We start from the raw sequence: 18,749 nt of genomic DNA, 5'->3' as shown, positions 1-18,749 counted from the left end.
TAGCCTATTTTCCAATCACCCAGAATCAGCTGATGTAAGAAGGGCTTTATAAATACATTTGATTTGATTTGATTTGAATAATAGTTGTATATAGTTTGTCCTTCACACGCATACTAGTCCTTCACACGCATACTAGTCCTTCACGCGCATACTTGTTCTTCACACGTACAGTGCCTTGCGAAAGTATTCGGCCCCCTTGAACTTTGCGACCTTTTGCCACATTTCAGGCTTCAAACATAAAGATATAAAACTGTATTTTTTTGTGAAGAATCAACAACAAGTGGGACACAATCATGAAGTGGAACGACATTTATTGGATATTTCAAACTTTTTTATCAAATCAAAAACTGAAAAATTGGGCGTGCAAAATTATTCAGCCCCCTTAAGTTAATACTTTGTAGCGCCACCTTTTGCTGCGATTACAGCTGTAAGTCGCTTGGGGTATGTCTCTATCAGTTTTGCACATCGAGAGACTGAATTTTTTTTCCATTCCTCCTTGCAAAACAGCTCGAGCTCAGTGAGGTTGGATGGAGAGCATTTGTGAACAGCAGTTTTCAGTTCTTTCCACAGATTCTCGATTGGATTCAGGTCTGGACTTTGACTTGGCCATTCTAACACCTGGATATGTTTATTTTTGAACCATTCCATTGTAGATTTTGCTTTATGTTTTGGATCATTGTCTTGTTGGAAGACAAATCTCCGTCCCAGTCTCAGGTCTTTTGCAGACTCCATCAGGTTTTCTTCCAGAATGGTCCTGTATTTGGCTCCATCCATCTTCCCATCAATTTTAACCATCTTCCCTGTCCCTGCTGAAGAAAAGCAGGCCCAAACCATGATGCTGCCACCACCATGTTTGACAGTGGGGATGTTGTGTTCAGCTATGTTGCTTTTACGCCAAACATAACGTTTTGCATTGTTGCCAAAAAGTTCAATTTTGGTTTCATCTGACCAGAGCACCTTCTTCCACATGTTTGGTGTGTCTCCCAGGTGGCTTGTGGCAAACTTTAAACAACACTTTTTATGGATATCTTTAAGAAATGGCTTTCTTCTTGCCACTCTTCCATAAAGGCCAGATTTGTGCAATATACGACTGATTGTTGTCCTATGGACAGAGTCTCCTACCTCAGCTGTAGATCTCTGCAGTTCATCCAGAGTGATCATGGGCCTCTTGGCTGCATCTCTGATCAGTCTTCTCCTTGTATGAGTTTAGAGGGAGTTTAGAGGGACGGCCAGGTCTTGGTAGATTTGCAGTGGTCTGATACTCCTTCCATTTCAATATTATCGCTTGCACAGTGCTCCTTGGGATGTTTAAAGCTTGGGAAATATTTTTGTATCCAAATCCGGCTTTAAACTTCTTCACAACAGTATCTCGGACCTGCCTGGTGTGTTCCTTGTTCTTCACGATGCTCTCTGCGCTTTTAACGGACCTCTGAGACTATCACAGTGCAGGTACATTTATACGGAGACTTGATTACACACAGGTGGATTGTATTTATCATCATTAGTCATTTAGGTCAACATTGGATCATTTAGAGATCCTCACTGAACTTCTGGAGAGAGTTTGCTGCACTGAAAGTAAAGGGGCTGAATAATTTTGCACGTCCAATTTTTCAGTTTTTGATTTGTTAAAAAAGTTTGAAATATCCAATAAATGTCGTTCCACTTCATGATTGTGTCGCACTTGTTGTTGATTCTTCACAAAAAAATACAGTTTTATATCTTTATGTTTGAAGCCTGAAATGTGGCAAAAGGTCGCAAAGTTCAAGGGGGCCGAATACTTTCGCAAGGCACTGTATACTTGTGCTTAACACGCATACTTGTCCTTCACACGCATACTAGTCCTTCACGCGCATACTTGTTCTTCACACGTATACTTGTCCTTCACACGCATACTTGTCCTTCACACGCATACTTGTCCTTCACACGCATACTAGTCCTTCACACGCATACTTGTCCTTCACACGCATACTAGTCCTTCACGCGCATACTTGTCATTCACGCGCATACTAGTCCTTCACGCGCATACTTGTTCTTCACGAGCATACTTGTCCTTCACGAGCATACTTGTCCTTCACACGCATACTAGTCCTTCACACGCATACTTGTCCTACACGTGCATACTTGTCCTACGCGCGCATACTTGTCCTACGCGCGCATACTTGTCCTTCACGCGCATACTTGTCCTTCACACGCATACTTGTCCTTCACACGCATACTTGTCCTTCACACGGATACCTGTCCTCTCATACTATTCACTTGATTAACATTTGATTTATGTCTTTCTTTCAATCTTGATGATTGATTGTACCCCCGTAATGTTGAATGTGAGTCAGATTATTCATACTATCAATTCATCATGAAAAAGGTTCAGTTGTGTAGCTCGAATTTGATTGTGCAAAAAGGCATTTTGAACTTGAGCGTTAGGGCTAAGGGGTGTGGTTGGAAGGTGAAGCATGGTCTCTTTGATGTTACACTAAGAATGTCCTTTTCCCCGTATCCATGTCTCCCTCCAGCTGGTGAGGCGGATCTATAAGGGAATTCCCCTACAGCTCCGAGGAGAGGTGTGGTGTCTGCTCCTCGACGTTCCCAAAATAAAGGAGGAGAAGAAAGACTTCTACGAGGTAGGTTAAGGAAGCGCGAGCCAGAAGCTCACAGCAGAGAGTTCTAGTGCTCTCTAGGACTAACATCCTTCCGCCCTGGGCAAAGTCATGGAGGAACTATACACATTCACACTGTAGTTGACTCTCCTATTGTCTCTTTCCACTCAGCCAGCTTCATTATAGCCCAGGCCTCATTAACATTCATAACCAGGCCGGCAAACCCTGATTTATTAGATTTCAGAGCTTCATCCATTATTACGGGGGGGGGTGTGTGTGTGTGTGTGTGTGTGTGTGTGTGTGTCAGCACTGGAATACTGAGTTTCTAGTCACAACTGAGCTTTATTATAACTCAATAAACATTTGCGGGATGGATGAGTAGTTTTATTCCTCACACACACTCCCTCAGTGACTCTGTGTTGTTGTGTTTCCTGTGTGTAGAAGCTGAAGCTCAGGGCTCGAGGTCTGTCTCCTGACGTCCGTCAGATTGACCTGGATGTGAACAGAACCTACAGGGACCACGTCATGTTCATGACCCGCTACGACGTCAAGTCAGTATCTCCCTCCGACTGTACACACATACATACACACACACACACAGGGACCACGTCATGTTCATGCACTGCTACGACGTCAAGTCAGTTTCTCATACTCCAGGTGATGAGAAGTACATAATCTACACTTAGTCACTACAGAATAGTACCCTTAATTAGGGCCTGGAGTTTTCGACCGTGTGCCCTGACTAGGAAAAACCCATGATGCACATCTGTCTGGCCATACCTCTTTCTGTCGTAATGGTGGCTGACATGGACATTTCCCTATAAGGAAGTGAGAGGACACACACGTCCCTTTTCTGTGTTTTTACTTCTGCTTGATGACGTCATGGAGAGAGCCAGAACCAGGGGCCCCTGGGAAATAAACACTGGCCTGCAGAGTCCGAGAGCACCACAGACCTGGCAGGCACAGCTTTACAGGAACTAAACACATTACCTCGATACTGACCATGACACAATACAACTACCTCAAACACAGCTATACCATGAAAGCATAAAATGTACAACTACCTCAAACACAAAGGTTGCCATTACTGGCCAAATATAGGAAGTAAAAATCACTAATGCATTTGTTCATCTCATTTAGAAGACAATACGACTATTAGAGCATTTGAATGATGAGAGAAGACCAGATCTCTCTTGAAAAATGTATCTCAATGAGACTAACCTGGCTAAATAAAAAAAAAAGCAACCTGAATTCCCCTTTTGTGATCAATTGGGAATCTCCTGAGGTGTTCCTGTTAGTTAACCTGCACTTCCGTCAGATGATGTCTAGTCATTATATTAGTAGGTCGACTGTTTGTTGTTGTTTTCAGGCAGCAGGCTCTGTTCCACGTCCTAACAGCCTACTCCGTGTACAACACGGTGAGTCACACTACACACATTCCAGAATGAATCCCCCGTCACCTCAACGCCTCTCTTTACCCTACCTCTCCTTTCCCCAATCAACTGTTTTCTACAGCCTCGTCCTTCTCTCCCTCGTCCTTCTTTTATCCCCTCATCCAGCTCCTCCTGATCATCCTCCCCTGTTCTCTCCATCCACCGACCTCTTCTGTTCCTGTCTAGATATAGAGAAGTGAGTTGGTGTGCAGTTTTGCATGCGTGTTTGTCTATACATTATAAAACTGTGTGTGTGTGTGTATAGGAGGTGGGGTACTGCCAGGGCATGAGTCAGATCACTGCTCTGTTGCTCATCTATATGAACGAAGAGGATGCCTTCTGGGCTCTGGTCAAACTGCTGTCTGGACAGAAACACGCCATGCATGGTAAACACACCAGAACACACACACTACACACTGTGTAACATCCCATAGAAGTGTTAGGCCGTCATTCAATAGCCCACGCAAAACCCACGCCTAAGCCATGCCAACCATATGCACCATATAGGACACAAGTCAATTCAGGGGTAGCATACTAGACCAGACACACTAAGTAGGCATGAACAGCCATGCCCTAGACCACATAGGATAGTTAGCTCTGGTATTTTACTCCAAACATTCTTTAAGTCCAACATGACCCCACTGACACAGGAACGTGCCCTCCGGATAGAATATAAACACGCACTCACACACTGAATACACACCCACACACACTCTCACATACCTTTCAAGGACTTAGGCTGTCTCTTCTGGGCCCCATAAAATGTGAGGAAACACATTTCTAGAGAACCCTCCCTGACAACTCCTTACCAGATATCTATAGAGCTCACCCAATCTCCCGTCCCTTCCATTCAGACCCACACACAGCGAGAACCACCAGAGTCATTTCTTACATTTGATAAAATGCTCTGTGATCTCCGCCCCTCCTCCCCTCTAGGGTTTTTTATCCCCGGCTTCCCCAAGCTGATGCGCTTCCAGGAGCACCATGACCGCATCCTCAAGAAGATGATGCCCAAACTGAAGTCACACCTGGTGAGGCCCACAGAGCACACACACACACACACACACACACAGTCTGGGGGAGGGGGTAGTGGTATATAAATGGCAGCCCTAAGCCAGCTGGTATGGGGTACTGAGTTGAGTGCCACAGCAGCAGCCTTTGATGTGTTGAGATTAAAGGGTGGTGGAATGAGAGAGAAATGCCATGTCTACAAACGCAACCATACACACACAGATATGGCTTTTATTCTGCTTTTAATATGGGGCCTTGGGCACGTTGGCGGACTAACCACTGCTGTTAAACCAAGGCCACTGTTTAAATACACACACACACACACACACACACACACACACACACACACACGCACATGGAGTGGTAATGGCTCATTGACCTCTGTTTCAGGACACACAGGAGGTGTTCACCAGCCTGTACACTATGAAGTGGTTCTTCCAGTGTTTCCTGGACAGGGTGAGTGTCTGGATCACATCCCCTTCCCTCTGTATCAGAATGTTAGACGGGGTGAGTGTCTGAATCACATCCCCTTCCCTCTGTATCAGAATGTTAGACAGGGTGAGTGTCTGAATCACATCCCCTTCCCTCTGTATCAGAATGTTAGACAGGGTGAGTGTCTGAATCACATCCCCTTCCCTCTGTATCAGAATGTTAGACAGGGTGAGTGTCTGAATCACATCCCCTTCCCTCTGTATCAGAATGTTAGACAGGGTGAGTGTCTGAATCACATCCCCTTCCCTCTGTATCAGAATGTTAGACAGGGTGAGTGTCTGAATCACATCCCCTTCCCTCTGTATCAGAATGTTAGACAGGGTGAGTGTCTGAGTCACATCCCCTTCCTTCTGTATCAGAATGTTAGACAGGGGGAGTGTCTGAGTCACATCCCCTTCCCTCTGTATCAGAATGTTGGACAGGGTGAGTGTCTGGATCACATCCCCTTCCCTCTGTATCAGAATGTTAGACAGGGGGAGTGTCTGAGTCACATCCCCTTCCCTCTGTATCAGAATGTTAGACAGGGTGAGTGTCTGGATCACATCCCCTTCCCTCTGTATCAGAATGTTAGACAGGGTGAGTGTCTGGATCACATCCCCTTCCCTCTGTATCAGAATGTTAGACAGGGGGAGTGTCTGAGTCACATCCCCTTCCCTCTGTATCATAATGTTAGACAGGGTGAGTGTCTGAATCACATCCCCTTCCCTCTGTATCAGAATGTTAGACAGGGTGAGTGTCTGGATCACATCCCCTTCCCTCTGTATCAGAATGTTAGACAGGGGGAGTGTCTGAGTCACATCCCCTTCCCTCTGTATCAGAATGTTAGACAGGATGAGTGTCTGGATCACATCCCCTTCCCTCTGTAGCAGCTTTTCTAAATGTGTCTTTGTAAAGCATCAGTCATTATCACACCATGCCTACTGCGGGTGTCGTGCTAAAGAAAGTGTTCAATTATATTCTGAAAATATATTTATTTCTTCTCTTTTCTGGCTGTCTCATTCTCTCTCCCTATCTCTTTCTCTCTCCTTCATTATCTTTCTTCCTCTGTCTCTCTCCCTCAGACCCCCTTCACCCTGACCCTGCGGATCTGGGACATCTATATCCTGGAGGGAGAGAGAGTTCTGACCGCCATGTCCTACACGGTCCTCAAACTGCACAAGAGTAAGACCAGAACAGTAGGATTGTGCTATTGTGACCACGTGGTTGTCTGTGCGCCGCCAGGCAAAGTTGCACATCAAGTTCACTGAACCACCTCCGCTAACCTCTAAGATCTGTGACTGTCCTCAAACTGCACAGGAGAAAGTGTTCTCACACATAGCGTGTGTGTGTTTGTTTGCAGAGCACCTGTTGAAGCTGTCTATGGAGGATCTGGTTGAGTTTCTGCAGGTGACTCTGGCCAAGGACTTCTTCTTTGAGGATGACTTTGTGATTGAGCAGCTGCAGAACAACATGGTGGAGCTAAGGAGGTCCAAACTGGAGCTGGCCGCACCAGGTAGCCTTCTGACCCCCAACACATCTCATACACACTGATTACAGGAGGCTATACATTTGTCACACACACGCAGATTAGACAACTGCCACACACAAACTCAAAATATCAACACGCACACGGATGTATCACCCTGCATATGTTGCTTCACTTACATTCACCCTCAACCACACAGTTACAGTTCAAACACACACACACACACACACACACACACACACACACACACACACACGGATGTATCACCCTGCATATGTTACATCACTTACATTCACCCTCAACCACACAGTTACAGTTCAAACACACACACACACACACACACACACACACACACACACACACACGGATGTATCACCCTGCATATGTTACTTCACTTACATTCACCCTCAACCACACAGTTACAGTTCAAACACACACACACACACACACACACACACACACACACACACACACACACAGAGCTCTCCTGCTGGCTGCTGTGTAGTAGTAGTATTACCAGTGGTAGTAGTAATTGGTGATAGCAGTCTGTCTCATCTTGCTTTCTGTCTCTTGCTTAATCTGCCTCTTCTCCCTCTTCTCCCAATGGTTCGGCCCAGCCTACAAAAGTGTGGGTGGGAGTGGGGGCCACATCCCCTCCTACGACAGTAACCGGTGGGCTATCCTGACTGGTGTTCCCCTGTTTCATCATCTGTCCATCCCTCCCTCCCTCCCTCCGTCAGTCCCTCCGTTTTCCGTCTGTCTGTCTGTCGCCTGTCTGTCCAGCGGCCCTGGGCTTCTCTTACAGAACATTCTCCCAATGGTACTGCAACCTTGTGCAGTAGCTACTGCAACTCAGGCCAGGCTACTATTGGTAAAGCTACCTTGGAGTCTTGTAGTGGAGGGATTATCCTCCTCTATTACTACCACGCTCGTTGTCTCTGACTGCTTTTAGCAAGGCACTGCAGATGGTCAGTAGAGTAGTAACCATTTAAGCTCCCACTTTAGATAATACGATACTTTGAGTCAATACTTTCAGTTAGTAAGATGCATCTCGCCTAAAGCTTTGACTGGTCACCGCTCAACATTGTAGGCTACATAATGGCTTAACCTCCAAATGTCCTAATGTACTGTGGCATCCTACCACCCTGGGTGTGTGTGTACACACACACACACACACACACACAGTGAGAGAGCCATTTTCTCTTCCTGGTGACAGGATAATAAGTATCATCCAACAGCAGAGGCTTTTTGCTCGACAGCAGCACTCGGAGCTCATCTTCAACCCATCTGCTACTAGTGAACCAGCCACATGTCATGTTGAGAAATGGAGATTCAGAAGCCAAAACTCTTCCAACTTTGACGGTTAAATTGTTGGATGTGGTTTTTAATGAGAGGCTAAACAAAGGTTTGAATAGGTTGTTGTCTGTGTTTTACGTTTGAATGTGGGGGTGGAGACTGGATCCTACACTTAACTTGGAAACCCTAAAGCACCTGTGTCAGTGAACACATTTCCTGGGTGAATCCTCAATACTCTCAAGTGGCTTCCTCTCCTGAGTCCAAACTGAGAAGACTGGGTGGGTGAAAGCAATAAAGCACTGATCTCGGCTGGGTCCCAATACATTTGAATGGCTTCCGCTTCTTGTCTCCTTTCCTTCATCCCTAACCAAAGCGCCATTATTTCTCTTGTCCAGGCTCTTCAGATCAGTGGTTCTAAGGTATGGTAGAGAAGGACAGGAAGCTGCGTAGGAGTGATGGATGCTGTGACTTACAGGCAGAGTTTCTCCATATTGTTTTCACCCATTCAGTCTAAGGACAGGGAAATGGGACACATTCTTACACAATGGAGAGCCACTTTAGTTTGTGGATTCAATACCGGTCAGTGATAGCACTTCCTGGTTCAAACTCACCACACTTCCCGGTCCTGTCACATCCCTTCCTCTTCTCTAGCTTGTGTCTCCTGGTTTCTATGGTGATTGTGGACACACTGTTCCTACCAGAGCCCAACACATCCAGTGTCCCACCTTCACTGTCTGTTTCTCTGTATATCTGTGTCACCTGTACTGCACTTTCATGACACTGGTAGATACGATTATGTAGTAGTAGTAGTAGTAGTAGTAGTAGTTGTAATAATATACTCCAGTAATAGTTTAAAACTGCATGGAGTTGATATATTTATGGTTTTTGTCCTTAAGTGCTAACTCAGCCATGTTTCCTACTTTACTTCTTACAAGTGCTTCTAAAGTCTTTAAGGACAGACCGTTAGCTCATTTCAGTCTGACCTTTTGAGGTCGGCCTGCTGCTGCAGCTAAGTACATTTTAATGAAACTGAGTGAAAACGTATATTATTTCAGTCTACACTTTTGAATGGCACTTCCTAATTGGACGCCTCTGGCTCGCACTCTGGGTATTGAATATCAGATATCTATTTCAGATGTTGTGTTTTGTTATGTCCTTGGTTGGTTTCTCGCCTGTGGAGACGTGATTATTCAGTGTTGTGGTGAATGTAATTCTCTCTTTATTTTCACCCCCCGTCGGCAGTGATGTTGCATGAATCCATATTGCCCTTTTTTTAATATTCTTCGTTTGAAAACATGCCTTTTCCGTTTTGTGTTCTCCCTCCAGGTGCTCTAACCCGTCTGTCTGTTGTATCTGTGCAGGTAAAGAGGACGAGTATCCCAAGAAGCTTCTTGGGCAGCTTCCCCCAGAGCCGGCGGTGAACCAGAACCACGTGGCAAATGGTCAGAGCCACGCCCAGCCGGCCGAGCCCCCAAAAGCGCCTAGCCCCTCCCCCGAGCGCCAGCGGGACAGCCGACCCCCCAGCCGGGCGCGCAGGGACTCCTTGGAGAAGCTGGTCCGGCAGCACAAGGCTGAGAAGAGGGAGGCCAGATCACGGGGGTCTGGAGAGAACTCCATCCACCTAGACCCCCACTGCAAACAGCCCTCCGCCCCCACCCTTTCTACCCCAGAGAGAGGGTTCACACCTACACCGTCCCCGGCGCCCTCTCCCTCGCCACACCCCAACCCTCCTACAAAAGTGGTGGACAGAGGGAAGCCTCAGAACCACGCCACGGCCAACCACAACTCCAATGCCGCCTCCAGCAGCTCCCGTAAAGACATCGCCCCGCGCTGGGTCAAGCCCTCCGAGACCAAGCTGGAGGCGGCCAAGGCAGCGGCGGCCAGGGAGATCCAGCCCTCCTCCAGCCCTGATGACACCCTGCTGCTCAACCGCCGGCCCCGCTCCAGGGGCTTGATCCCAGGCTCCAACCGCGGCTCCAACGCCTCTCAGTACGACAATGTGCCCGGGGGGGCAGAGCAGGACTTTGTGGAGGTCCTGGAGCTGGACAGGCCACCGTCGCAGATGAGGCGCAGCGAGACACCGTCCCTACCCCCCACCCACACCCCCAGCCTGCAAGGGAGCATGGTCTCCATAGGACCAGTGGGTAGGCAGGCCAAACACCCCATCCCCACTGCCCTGTCCCTCAACAGCCCTGCGGGGGGTAAATCCTATGTCCACCCCAACGGCCAGAGCCAGTACCACACGCCCCCCCAGCAGTACTCCCCCGGCCGGCCTGCTATGGTGCCACTCCACTACCCTCCGTGCAGTGTGAGCCTTGAGCAGAGGGGACTGGGAGAAGAAAGGCACTACGGCCCCCCACCCTCCCGAGGCACCCCACCTATGGGTCTGATGTATGGGGAGAGGGCGTACGTCACCACCCAGCGGCCCAGCCACTCTCCGGAGAAGGCCCTCATGAACAACTCCTATGCCACCACCCACAGGCAGCCTCCCAGCTCAGCCCAGCCCCCCCGCACCATACAGCAGCTGGACAGCCCTGGTAGTAACGCCTCCACATACCTGCGTCAGCCCACACGGCTCACCTCCACTGCAGCCGCCTATCCGGTGTACCCTCCTGTTGACTATAACAGGTACGAGGGGCGCAGGAGAGGGGAGCAGACCCCGCCCTACCTGCCCGAGGGGCCAGGCCGGGGAGGGGCAGCGGAGGTGCAGCCGTGGAGGCAGCAGGAAGGTGGTGACATGTCACGTGCCCTGGGAGGTGTACCCCGCTCCCCCAGCTTCCAAAGGGCCCAGATGTCCCCCGTGCAGGAGTTCACCTTCCCTGATGGCCTGGCTCACTACAGGACACAGTTCCACGAGCAGCAGCAACAGCCCACCATGAGGCAGCAGCTCCCCCCGCTGTTCGGAGGACCACACTACAGGCACGCACCAGAGGCGTTCACCATGCAGGAGTCTATGTTGCTGTGAGAGGAGGAGAGCGGGATAGAAAGACACTGAGGTGTAGTCACTGACACTGTGGCAGCAGAGACAAGCGGTAGTCCTACTAGAGTTAAGGAGTTTTAGTTTGGTCTGTTTGTGCTTTATATGTGACGTTCTGACCTTTTTAAAAGTCATACTGCATCGTGAATGCTGCAGTATACCAGCTTCTGATGTTTTTATGGATCCCTTTTAAAAACCCACTGGAGACTGATTATTTTATTTTTCGGATGTTAAATCATTAATGACAGGAGTTTAAAGTATATATGTATATCTATCTTTTAGAGTTGAAAAATGTACAGTAAGTGATGTTTTGTTTATACTGAGTTATTGAAAAGTTATGAGTAGCAGGGGACACTTCTCCTGGCGAGACAAACTCAGTGATTCTATTTTTTATGAGTTACTTCCAAAATGTCTACTTTAGAGGTCCATTTACTCTATATGCTTGTGAATATCTTCTTTTTCAGAGAGAAGAAACAAAGCTACGTCAAATAATAGAATTACGGAACAGTGACAATTAAAATCCTTGTCGAAAATATATCATTTCAATTTTGAAGCACCTCCACTGTATCACGACGTTTTTTAAAACTTTATTTTTTCATTGAGATGATTCTGTCGTCGCTCAGTTTAGCGACCACTGTAATTTCTAGTCATTGCAAAGCATTTCTGTAACCCAAATAGTGTGTACAGTATGTTTGTATATCGAGGCCAGTGTCGGCTTTATACCCCATATTGAGACTGTAAAATCTATCAACAGTGAACTGTTTTGTCGTCCGTAGTAAAAAAAAAAACACCCCCTTTCTCCCCTGAAATAATGTACGATTTTACTTCCCTCTGAAAAGTTTACATGAACATTAATTGCATATTAACAGTACAGTATTTTCATCACCACAGAGTAGGTGTCAGCTAGTTGCAAGAGGTTTCTATAGAGGGGGAATGTGTACTGGTATTGAAGTACTTACTAAGCCGCAATATGCTTTCATTGCCAACTCATGTCTTGTATTTTCAGCAGTCACATTCACTGCTGTCCAGTCACCAGCACTAACATATTAAATCATTCCATATACACACATCAACACTTACTGACTTATACATACTACTTTGTAGTGTGACATGACATATTCAACCACCTCCCCTTTTATTGCTGATTCTCAACTATGTACTTTTTGATACAATGCTTATCGTTCTCAAAACGGTTATAATTATACTGTTATTATTTGAACGTGCAAATAAGTCATTCCTTTTTTTTTTTTGTTAAATAATTCATTGCAAAATAGTTTCAGGTCATTCTTCAGACTTTTCTTTACTTAATAAAACAAATTGGGGTGTGCATTTCTGATCATGTGTCTGTAGATTTATTTCTGTAAGAATGTTATGTCTCTTCATACATCAGTGAAGTGTCTTCGTACATATTTTACATGCATGGACCACAAAGCTCACGCAGGATACTGGCTAGTGATTTATATCCCTGGAAAAGGGGATTACATGTGCCAACATTATTCATCGGCTGATATTTAAGGAAATACTACCCTCTAGTGGAGAAACTAATTGCACCCTCTTCTAAACCTATGCAGCTGCCAACAACCTCGGCTTAATTTTACAGGCCATTTTTCCAGGACTCCCACGTGCTTTAGTAAGAGTATTGCATGATATTTTTCACTTAGCACATTGTGTCTTGTACTTTTTATTTATTGAGACCAAAATATTTCTATGTGGGCCAAACTAGGAATTTGGTCATAGCAATAGGATCATTAAAAAGTTCAATTTGCCTTTCATCAGACCTTTGCTGCTCAAGGAATACAATGGTGCCATCATGTGGCGGTACAGTGCTAATGCATAGAACATTGCTGTACTATAGTAGCACTTTCTTTGGTGGTAGTACAGCCACAGCCTCAATCCCACAGCCACCAGGTAACCTCTCACATACCTGTTGTCTTTCATTATCCATTGCAGGCTCAACTAAACACAGGATCTATTAATAAATACCTTCTGTTTCCAATTAATGTATTTGGGCCTATTAATTTTAAATGAGTCTAAATATAAAATCATCGGCAGATTGGCTTCATCAGTTCTTCAGTAAATCTATTTTATTTTTGTTTAACACAGAGGTAATTTGAATGCTACATTTTGTAAAAATAAAATTCAGAAATATACAGTACATTCAAAGTATTCAGATCTCTTGACTTTTTCCACTTTGTTACATTACAGCCTTATTCTAAAAGTATTCAAATCAATCCACACACAATACCCCATAATAATGTGGAAAAAAGGTTCAGAAATGTTTGCAAATGTATACAAATACATTTTAAAAATACCTTATTCACACAGGTATTCAGACCCTTTGCTATGAGACTTGAAATTGAGCTCCCGTACATCCTGTTTCCATTGATCCTCCTTGATGTTTCTACTGTACAACTTGATTGGACTCTACCTGTGGTAAATTCAATTAATTTGACATGATTTGGAAAGGCACACGTATGTCTATATAAGGTCACACAGTTGACAGTGCATGTCAGAGCAAAAACCAAAAGCCATGAGGTCAAAGGAATTGTCTGTAGAGCTCTGAGACAGGATTGTGTCGAGGCACAGTTCTGGGGAAGGGTACCAAAAGATGTCTGCAGCGTTGAAGGTCCCCGAGAGCACAGTGGGCTCCCGAATGAACTACCAAGAAGCCCTAGGAAGCTAAACTGAGCAATCGGGGGAGAAGGGCCATGGTCAGGGAGGTGGCCAAGAACTCGATGGCCATTCTGACAGAGCTCCAGAGTTATTCTGTGGAGATGGGAGAACCCTCCAGAAGGACAACCATCTCTGCAGCACTCCACCAATCAGGCCTTTATGGTGGAGTGGCCAGACGGAAGCCACTCCTCAGTAAAAGGTGTGTTAGCTAGCATACACCGATGTAATGGTCACATAAGCCCACTGCTAACACAGTTGTCCTCATGCTACAGATGTTGCCATCGACAGCCATCAATATCGTTAAGCCCTACACAACTAACGTGCTGTTTCCCATTTAACAACACCAGAAATAAATGATGCTCAACTGGGACCACTGGCTGATGTGATTTACTTTGAGAAAACACAACACAAGGAGAGTACGATATACATCTGCTACACTAAGCTTGTAGCGTCATGCCCAAGAAGACTTGAGACTGTAATCGCTGCTAATGGTGCTTCAATAAAGTTGAGTAAAAGGTCAAAATACTTATGTAAATGTCATAATTATTTTCTTTTTTTATTATACATTTGCAAAAAATTATAACCTGTTTTTCTTTGTCATTATGTGTTATTGTGTGTAGATTGAGGGGGAAGACTTTTAAATCCATTTTAGAATAAGGCTGTAACGTAACAAAAATGTGGAAAAAGTCAAGGAGTCTGAATACTTTCCGAATGCACTTTATATACCCATTGATTTTTGAAGAATAAAACTTAATACATTCCTCATGAGCTTAAGTTCATGACTTATTACCCCATCAGAAATACAAATAAGCTTGTTTTACACCTTTGTAAACAATGTATAGCCTCAAAACATATAATTTGTATCTCATGGATGGTCAGTCCTCTGTCTATGAATTTTAGAGTAGTTACATTTCTCCAGTCCCATCCCATCAGCTTTTTACCAAATCAGTAGCAGCTTTGTAATTGTTTCAACTGCAGAATGCCCCTTTAAACATGTACATTCTGTCACAAGAAGTGCCCAATCTATGTCCTCTGTGAGTCCCTTGACCATTGGTGCATCTCAAGTATCTACCTTTCCAAAAACCTTCACCTCACCCCCTCCTAAGGGCATACATGAAGACAGCCCTGCAGTATCCCTTCATCAGATCACGACAACAATCAACAGGGATTTAATTTCAAAATGTCCTCCTCGAGCACTTCTGTGTTCTGTGATGGGTTCAGGTCCAACTGGGGGCAAGTTTAACACCTCAACCATCCACAGGCTCCCTCTCCAACCCAGAGGCTGCTGACCCTTCACAGGCCATGGTAGGCCAGCCCAGCAGATATCACTCATCATGGGCCTTCTCTGCTTTGTTTGTCCATACAGGCTTCCGTTTCTCTATGAAAGCCCGTATCCCCTCCTGTCCGTCTCTGAGAGCCAGGTTATCCACCATGACACGAGAGGCTATAGCGTAGGCCGCATCCCGACCCTGGGCCATCTGTCTGGGAGAGGAATTAAATTAAATGATTAAATTATGTATAAAACTACACATGTACACTACCGTTCAAAAGTTTGGGGTCACTTAGAAATGTCCTTGTTTTGAAAGAAAAGGAAAAAATACAGTGTTAATGTTGTAAATGACTATTGTATCACGAAACGGCTGATTTTTAATGGAATATCTATACAGGCGTACAGAGGGTACTATTTAATGAAGCTACCAGTTGAGGACTTGTGAGACATGTGTTTCTCAAACTAGACACTAATGTACTTGTCCTCTTTCTCAGTTGTGCACCATTGCCTTCCACTCCTCTTTCTATTTTGGTTAGGGCCAGTTTGTGCTGTTCTGTGAAGGGAGTAGGAGTAGTACACAGCGTTGTACGAGATCTTCAGTTTCTTGCCAATTTCTCAGATGGAATTGCCTTAATTTCTCAGAACAAGAATAGACTGACAAGTTTCGGAAGAATGTTCTTTGTTTCTGGCCATTTTGAGCCTTTAAATCGAACCCACAAATGCTGACGCTCCAGATATTCAACTCGTCTAAAGAAGGACAGATTTATTGCTTCTTTAATTTTTCAGCTGTGCTAACATAATTGCAAATGATCAATTAGCCTTTTAAAATGCTAAACTTAGATTAGTTAACACAACGTGCCATTGGAACACAGGAGTGATGGTTGATGATAATGGGCCTCTGTATGCCTATGCAGATATTCCATTAAAAATCAGCTGTTTCCAGCTACAAAAGTAATTTACAACATTAACACTGTATTTCTAATCAGTTGATGTTATTTTAAAATGGACAAAAAAAAGTGATTTTCTTCCAAAAACAAGGACATTTCTAAGTGACCCCAAACTATTGAACGGTAGTGTTGTTAAGGGAATTTTTATCAATAATGACTAATTATGTATACATTTCAATCAGGACTGACTAATCAGAATACTATTATGTTACTGTATATGTACTAATCAGAATACTATTGTTACTGTATATGTATGAATTTTCTTTGAATCCTAGTACTGAATATAATGTGTGTAAATATAATCAAGAATTAGTATAGATGAATGAACTATATTGCCAGACTGGCTAGAATGCTTATCTACACAGGCTGGCTCTAGACTGATGTGGGAAGGCTTGAGAACTATACGGCCTTTCTACCAGTGTCAAGAAGAGACGGAACATTTAGAAAACGCTGACGTCATTTTCAGTTTATAATCTGTGGTAAAATGTATCATAAGCAGTACTCACGAGAATAAACACAGCTGGTCTCTGTCCATTTTATACCAATAAGGGTCTTACAAACTCTTATGAATTGACAGAGTGATTCATTTTAATTGGTTATTAAAACAGAGGAAATGAATTCCTGTAACAAGTGTATATAGTATTTACCTTTGTAGAGGAAAATGGGTGACTCTTTTGCTGTGTATCAGTGGATATCCACTCAAACCAACAAAAACATTGAAACGTAGCAAACAGGGAATGAATACATGGTAGGCGGAAGGGTTGAGTGCTATGGTGTGGTAAAACATCTGTGGAGTGAGAGACACACCTGTGGAAGGTGGCCTTGCCAAGGGCTACAACGGGCCGACTGGCCTGACAGACCCACCGTGCGATGGCTAACGTCTCCTCCTCTAGACGCTCCTCAGGAACCACCTTACTGACCAGCCCGTGCAGCAAAGCATCTTGAGCCGAGATCGGGCTTCCTGTGAACAGCATCTCCATGGCAACCTGTAAAATATCAGAATATATCAGTGTTACACAGAGTGTGTTTGTGTATGTGTGTGTTTACCTTCTTGGGGACAGCTCTTCCTATTGCCACGGCTGGTGTTGAGCAGAACAGACCCACGTTGACCCCTGGCGTGGCGAAGGTGGATTTCTCCGTCACCACGGCAATGTCACAACTGGCAACAAGCTGGCATCCTGCTGCGGTGGCAACCCCATTCACCATGGCAATCACAGGCACAGGAATGTCTTGTATCAGGGTCATAACCTTCAATAACAACAAGAGGAATGAGTGTGTACGTGGATGAGAATGTGTGTGTGTATTGTATGTACACAGCCACAGTCTACGGAGGACAATCACACTTGACTCATTGCCAGTAATGATGATGATGATGTGTGTGTACAGTATATTTGTATACAGTCCAATAGTGAACCACACCTCTGAGCAGGCCTGAAACACCTTGAAGTGGTAATCTCTGCCCTGTGCTGATGTCAGCTCCTTCAGGTCATGCCCAGAGGAGAACACTGGACCCTTAGCTGAAACACACATAACACAATGCAACAGTGTTTATGAAGAGGGGACCAAAGGGGGGGCACATCGGATCATGGATCAGCACTCTGGTGGTATCTTACCTGATATGACGATGACTCTGAGGTCGTCGATGTCAGCCAGGATGTTGCCTCTTAGTGATTCCAGCATGGACAGAGACAGGGCATTCCTCTTCTTCGGGTTGTTCAAGGTTATACTCCTGCACATGTAATTACACTGTTACAGTAGCAATAATAAGTTGAAGGGGAACAAAAATCTATGCACTGTACCGATCAATGCACTGTGTACCTGAATCATAATAGTGAGATTTTTATAGGACTAACTGCTTACTAACGTTAGTTAGCTAGATACACCAATTAACGTTTCAGGTGATCCGTTTTGCATTGAAGAGATGGAAGCGCGTGTCCAAAATGGACAGCTTCTATACAATTCGCACAACATAGGCACACATTTTGAGAAGAGGCGCTCGACAAATGCTGTTCTTTGACCACAGGAATCAAACACCGACAGAGTGGTCAAGCTAGCGAACTAGCTTTGTTAGTTTGCTGACAACTTGCATACCTTATTCCATTGTTTTGCTGTCTGACAGTCAGTGGCTCCGCTGGAATTTGCGTACAAAGTGACTTTGACCCAACTATAAGTGTAAACCTGCTGAGTTGGACAATATTAGCAGCACGATAAAACAAATTTCGAGCCATGTTTTGACTGTGCTAGCGTCAACATTTGGGTCATAGGATGAACACCAACATTGGTGTATAGCGCCTTCTACTGTTTCGGGGTGACAAAACTCAAAACGGAAACATTATCATACTTCCCTGCGGGGTGAATGGATAATTAACTGTATATTGACTGCAACTACTGCGTTTATTATGTCATAACACAATACAATTTCAGAATAGCTGTTTTATAAAAAGCGCATCAATGCAAAATCACAAACTATCAAAATGTGTGAATTCATATTTCACATTTCTTGGTCCTAACCATAGGCTTCAGTGCCTATTTGATATCCTAGACGTAAATGTTCAACATTTATTATATAAGGACACTATTACTAACCG

The 18,749-nt window shown here is 44.8% G+C and overlaps 2 protein-coding genes across 6 annotated transcripts in view; one reads left to right on the top strand and one right to left on the bottom strand.

The window, feature by feature from the left end:
- LOC110500116 (USP6 N-terminal-like protein) overlaps positions 1-12,607 on the top strand; it is a 64,335-nt gene extending 51,728 nt beyond the window's left edge. For all 4 annotated transcript variants that reach the window (XM_036957399.1, XM_036957402.1, XM_036957400.1 and 1 more), the window contains 9 exons: positions 2,514-2,621; positions 3,039-3,148; positions 3,967-4,015; positions 4,296-4,416; positions 4,967-5,061; positions 5,432-5,497; positions 6,595-6,694; positions 6,873-7,025; positions 9,656-12,607. In XM_036957399.1, coding sequence (XP_036813294.1) covers positions 2,514-2,621; positions 3,039-3,148; positions 3,967-4,015; positions 4,296-4,416; positions 4,967-5,061; positions 5,432-5,497; positions 6,595-6,694; positions 6,873-7,025; positions 9,656-11,259 — 2,406 coding nt within the window. In that variant the 3' untranslated portion in view covers positions 11,260-12,607. The remainder of the gene's footprint in view (positions 1-2,513; positions 2,622-3,038; positions 3,149-3,966; positions 4,016-4,295; positions 4,417-4,966; positions 5,062-5,431; positions 5,498-6,594; positions 6,695-6,872; positions 7,026-9,655) is intronic.
- A 2,038-nt stretch (positions 12,608-14,645) lies between these two features.
- Positions 14,646-18,733, bottom strand: LOC110500118 (enoyl-CoA hydratase domain-containing protein 3, mitochondrial). Of its 2 annotated transcripts, none has more exons than XM_021577294.2 (6): positions 18,253-18,733; positions 17,775-17,890; positions 17,581-17,678; positions 17,209-17,409; positions 17,026-17,147; positions 14,646-15,426 (listed from the first exon to the last, which is right to left on the bottom strand). In XM_021577294.2, the coding sequence occupies exons 1-6, from the start codon at positions 18,387-18,389 to the stop codon at positions 15,270-15,272; spliced, it is 831 nt and encodes a 276-aa protein (XP_021432969.1). In that variant the 5' UTR covers positions 18,390-18,733; the 3' UTR covers positions 14,646-15,269. The 2 variants fall into 2 exon arrangements, with proteins under 2 accessions (XP_021432969.1, XP_021432968.2); XM_021577293.2 differs by having other exon boundaries at positions 16,969-17,147; positions 18,253-18,726.
- Between the last annotated feature and the right edge of the window lie 16 nt (positions 18,734-18,749).

The sequence above is a fragment of the Oncorhynchus mykiss genome, chromosome 21 (assembly GCF_013265735.2).
Source record: "Oncorhynchus mykiss isolate Arlee chromosome 21, USDA_OmykA_1.1, whole genome shotgun sequence".
NCBI classification, from domain to species: Eukaryota; Metazoa; Chordata; class Actinopteri; order Salmoniformes; family Salmonidae; genus Oncorhynchus; species Oncorhynchus mykiss.
Note: the sequence above shows the minus strand (reverse complement) of the source record. Positions and strands in the feature narration are given on the sequence as shown.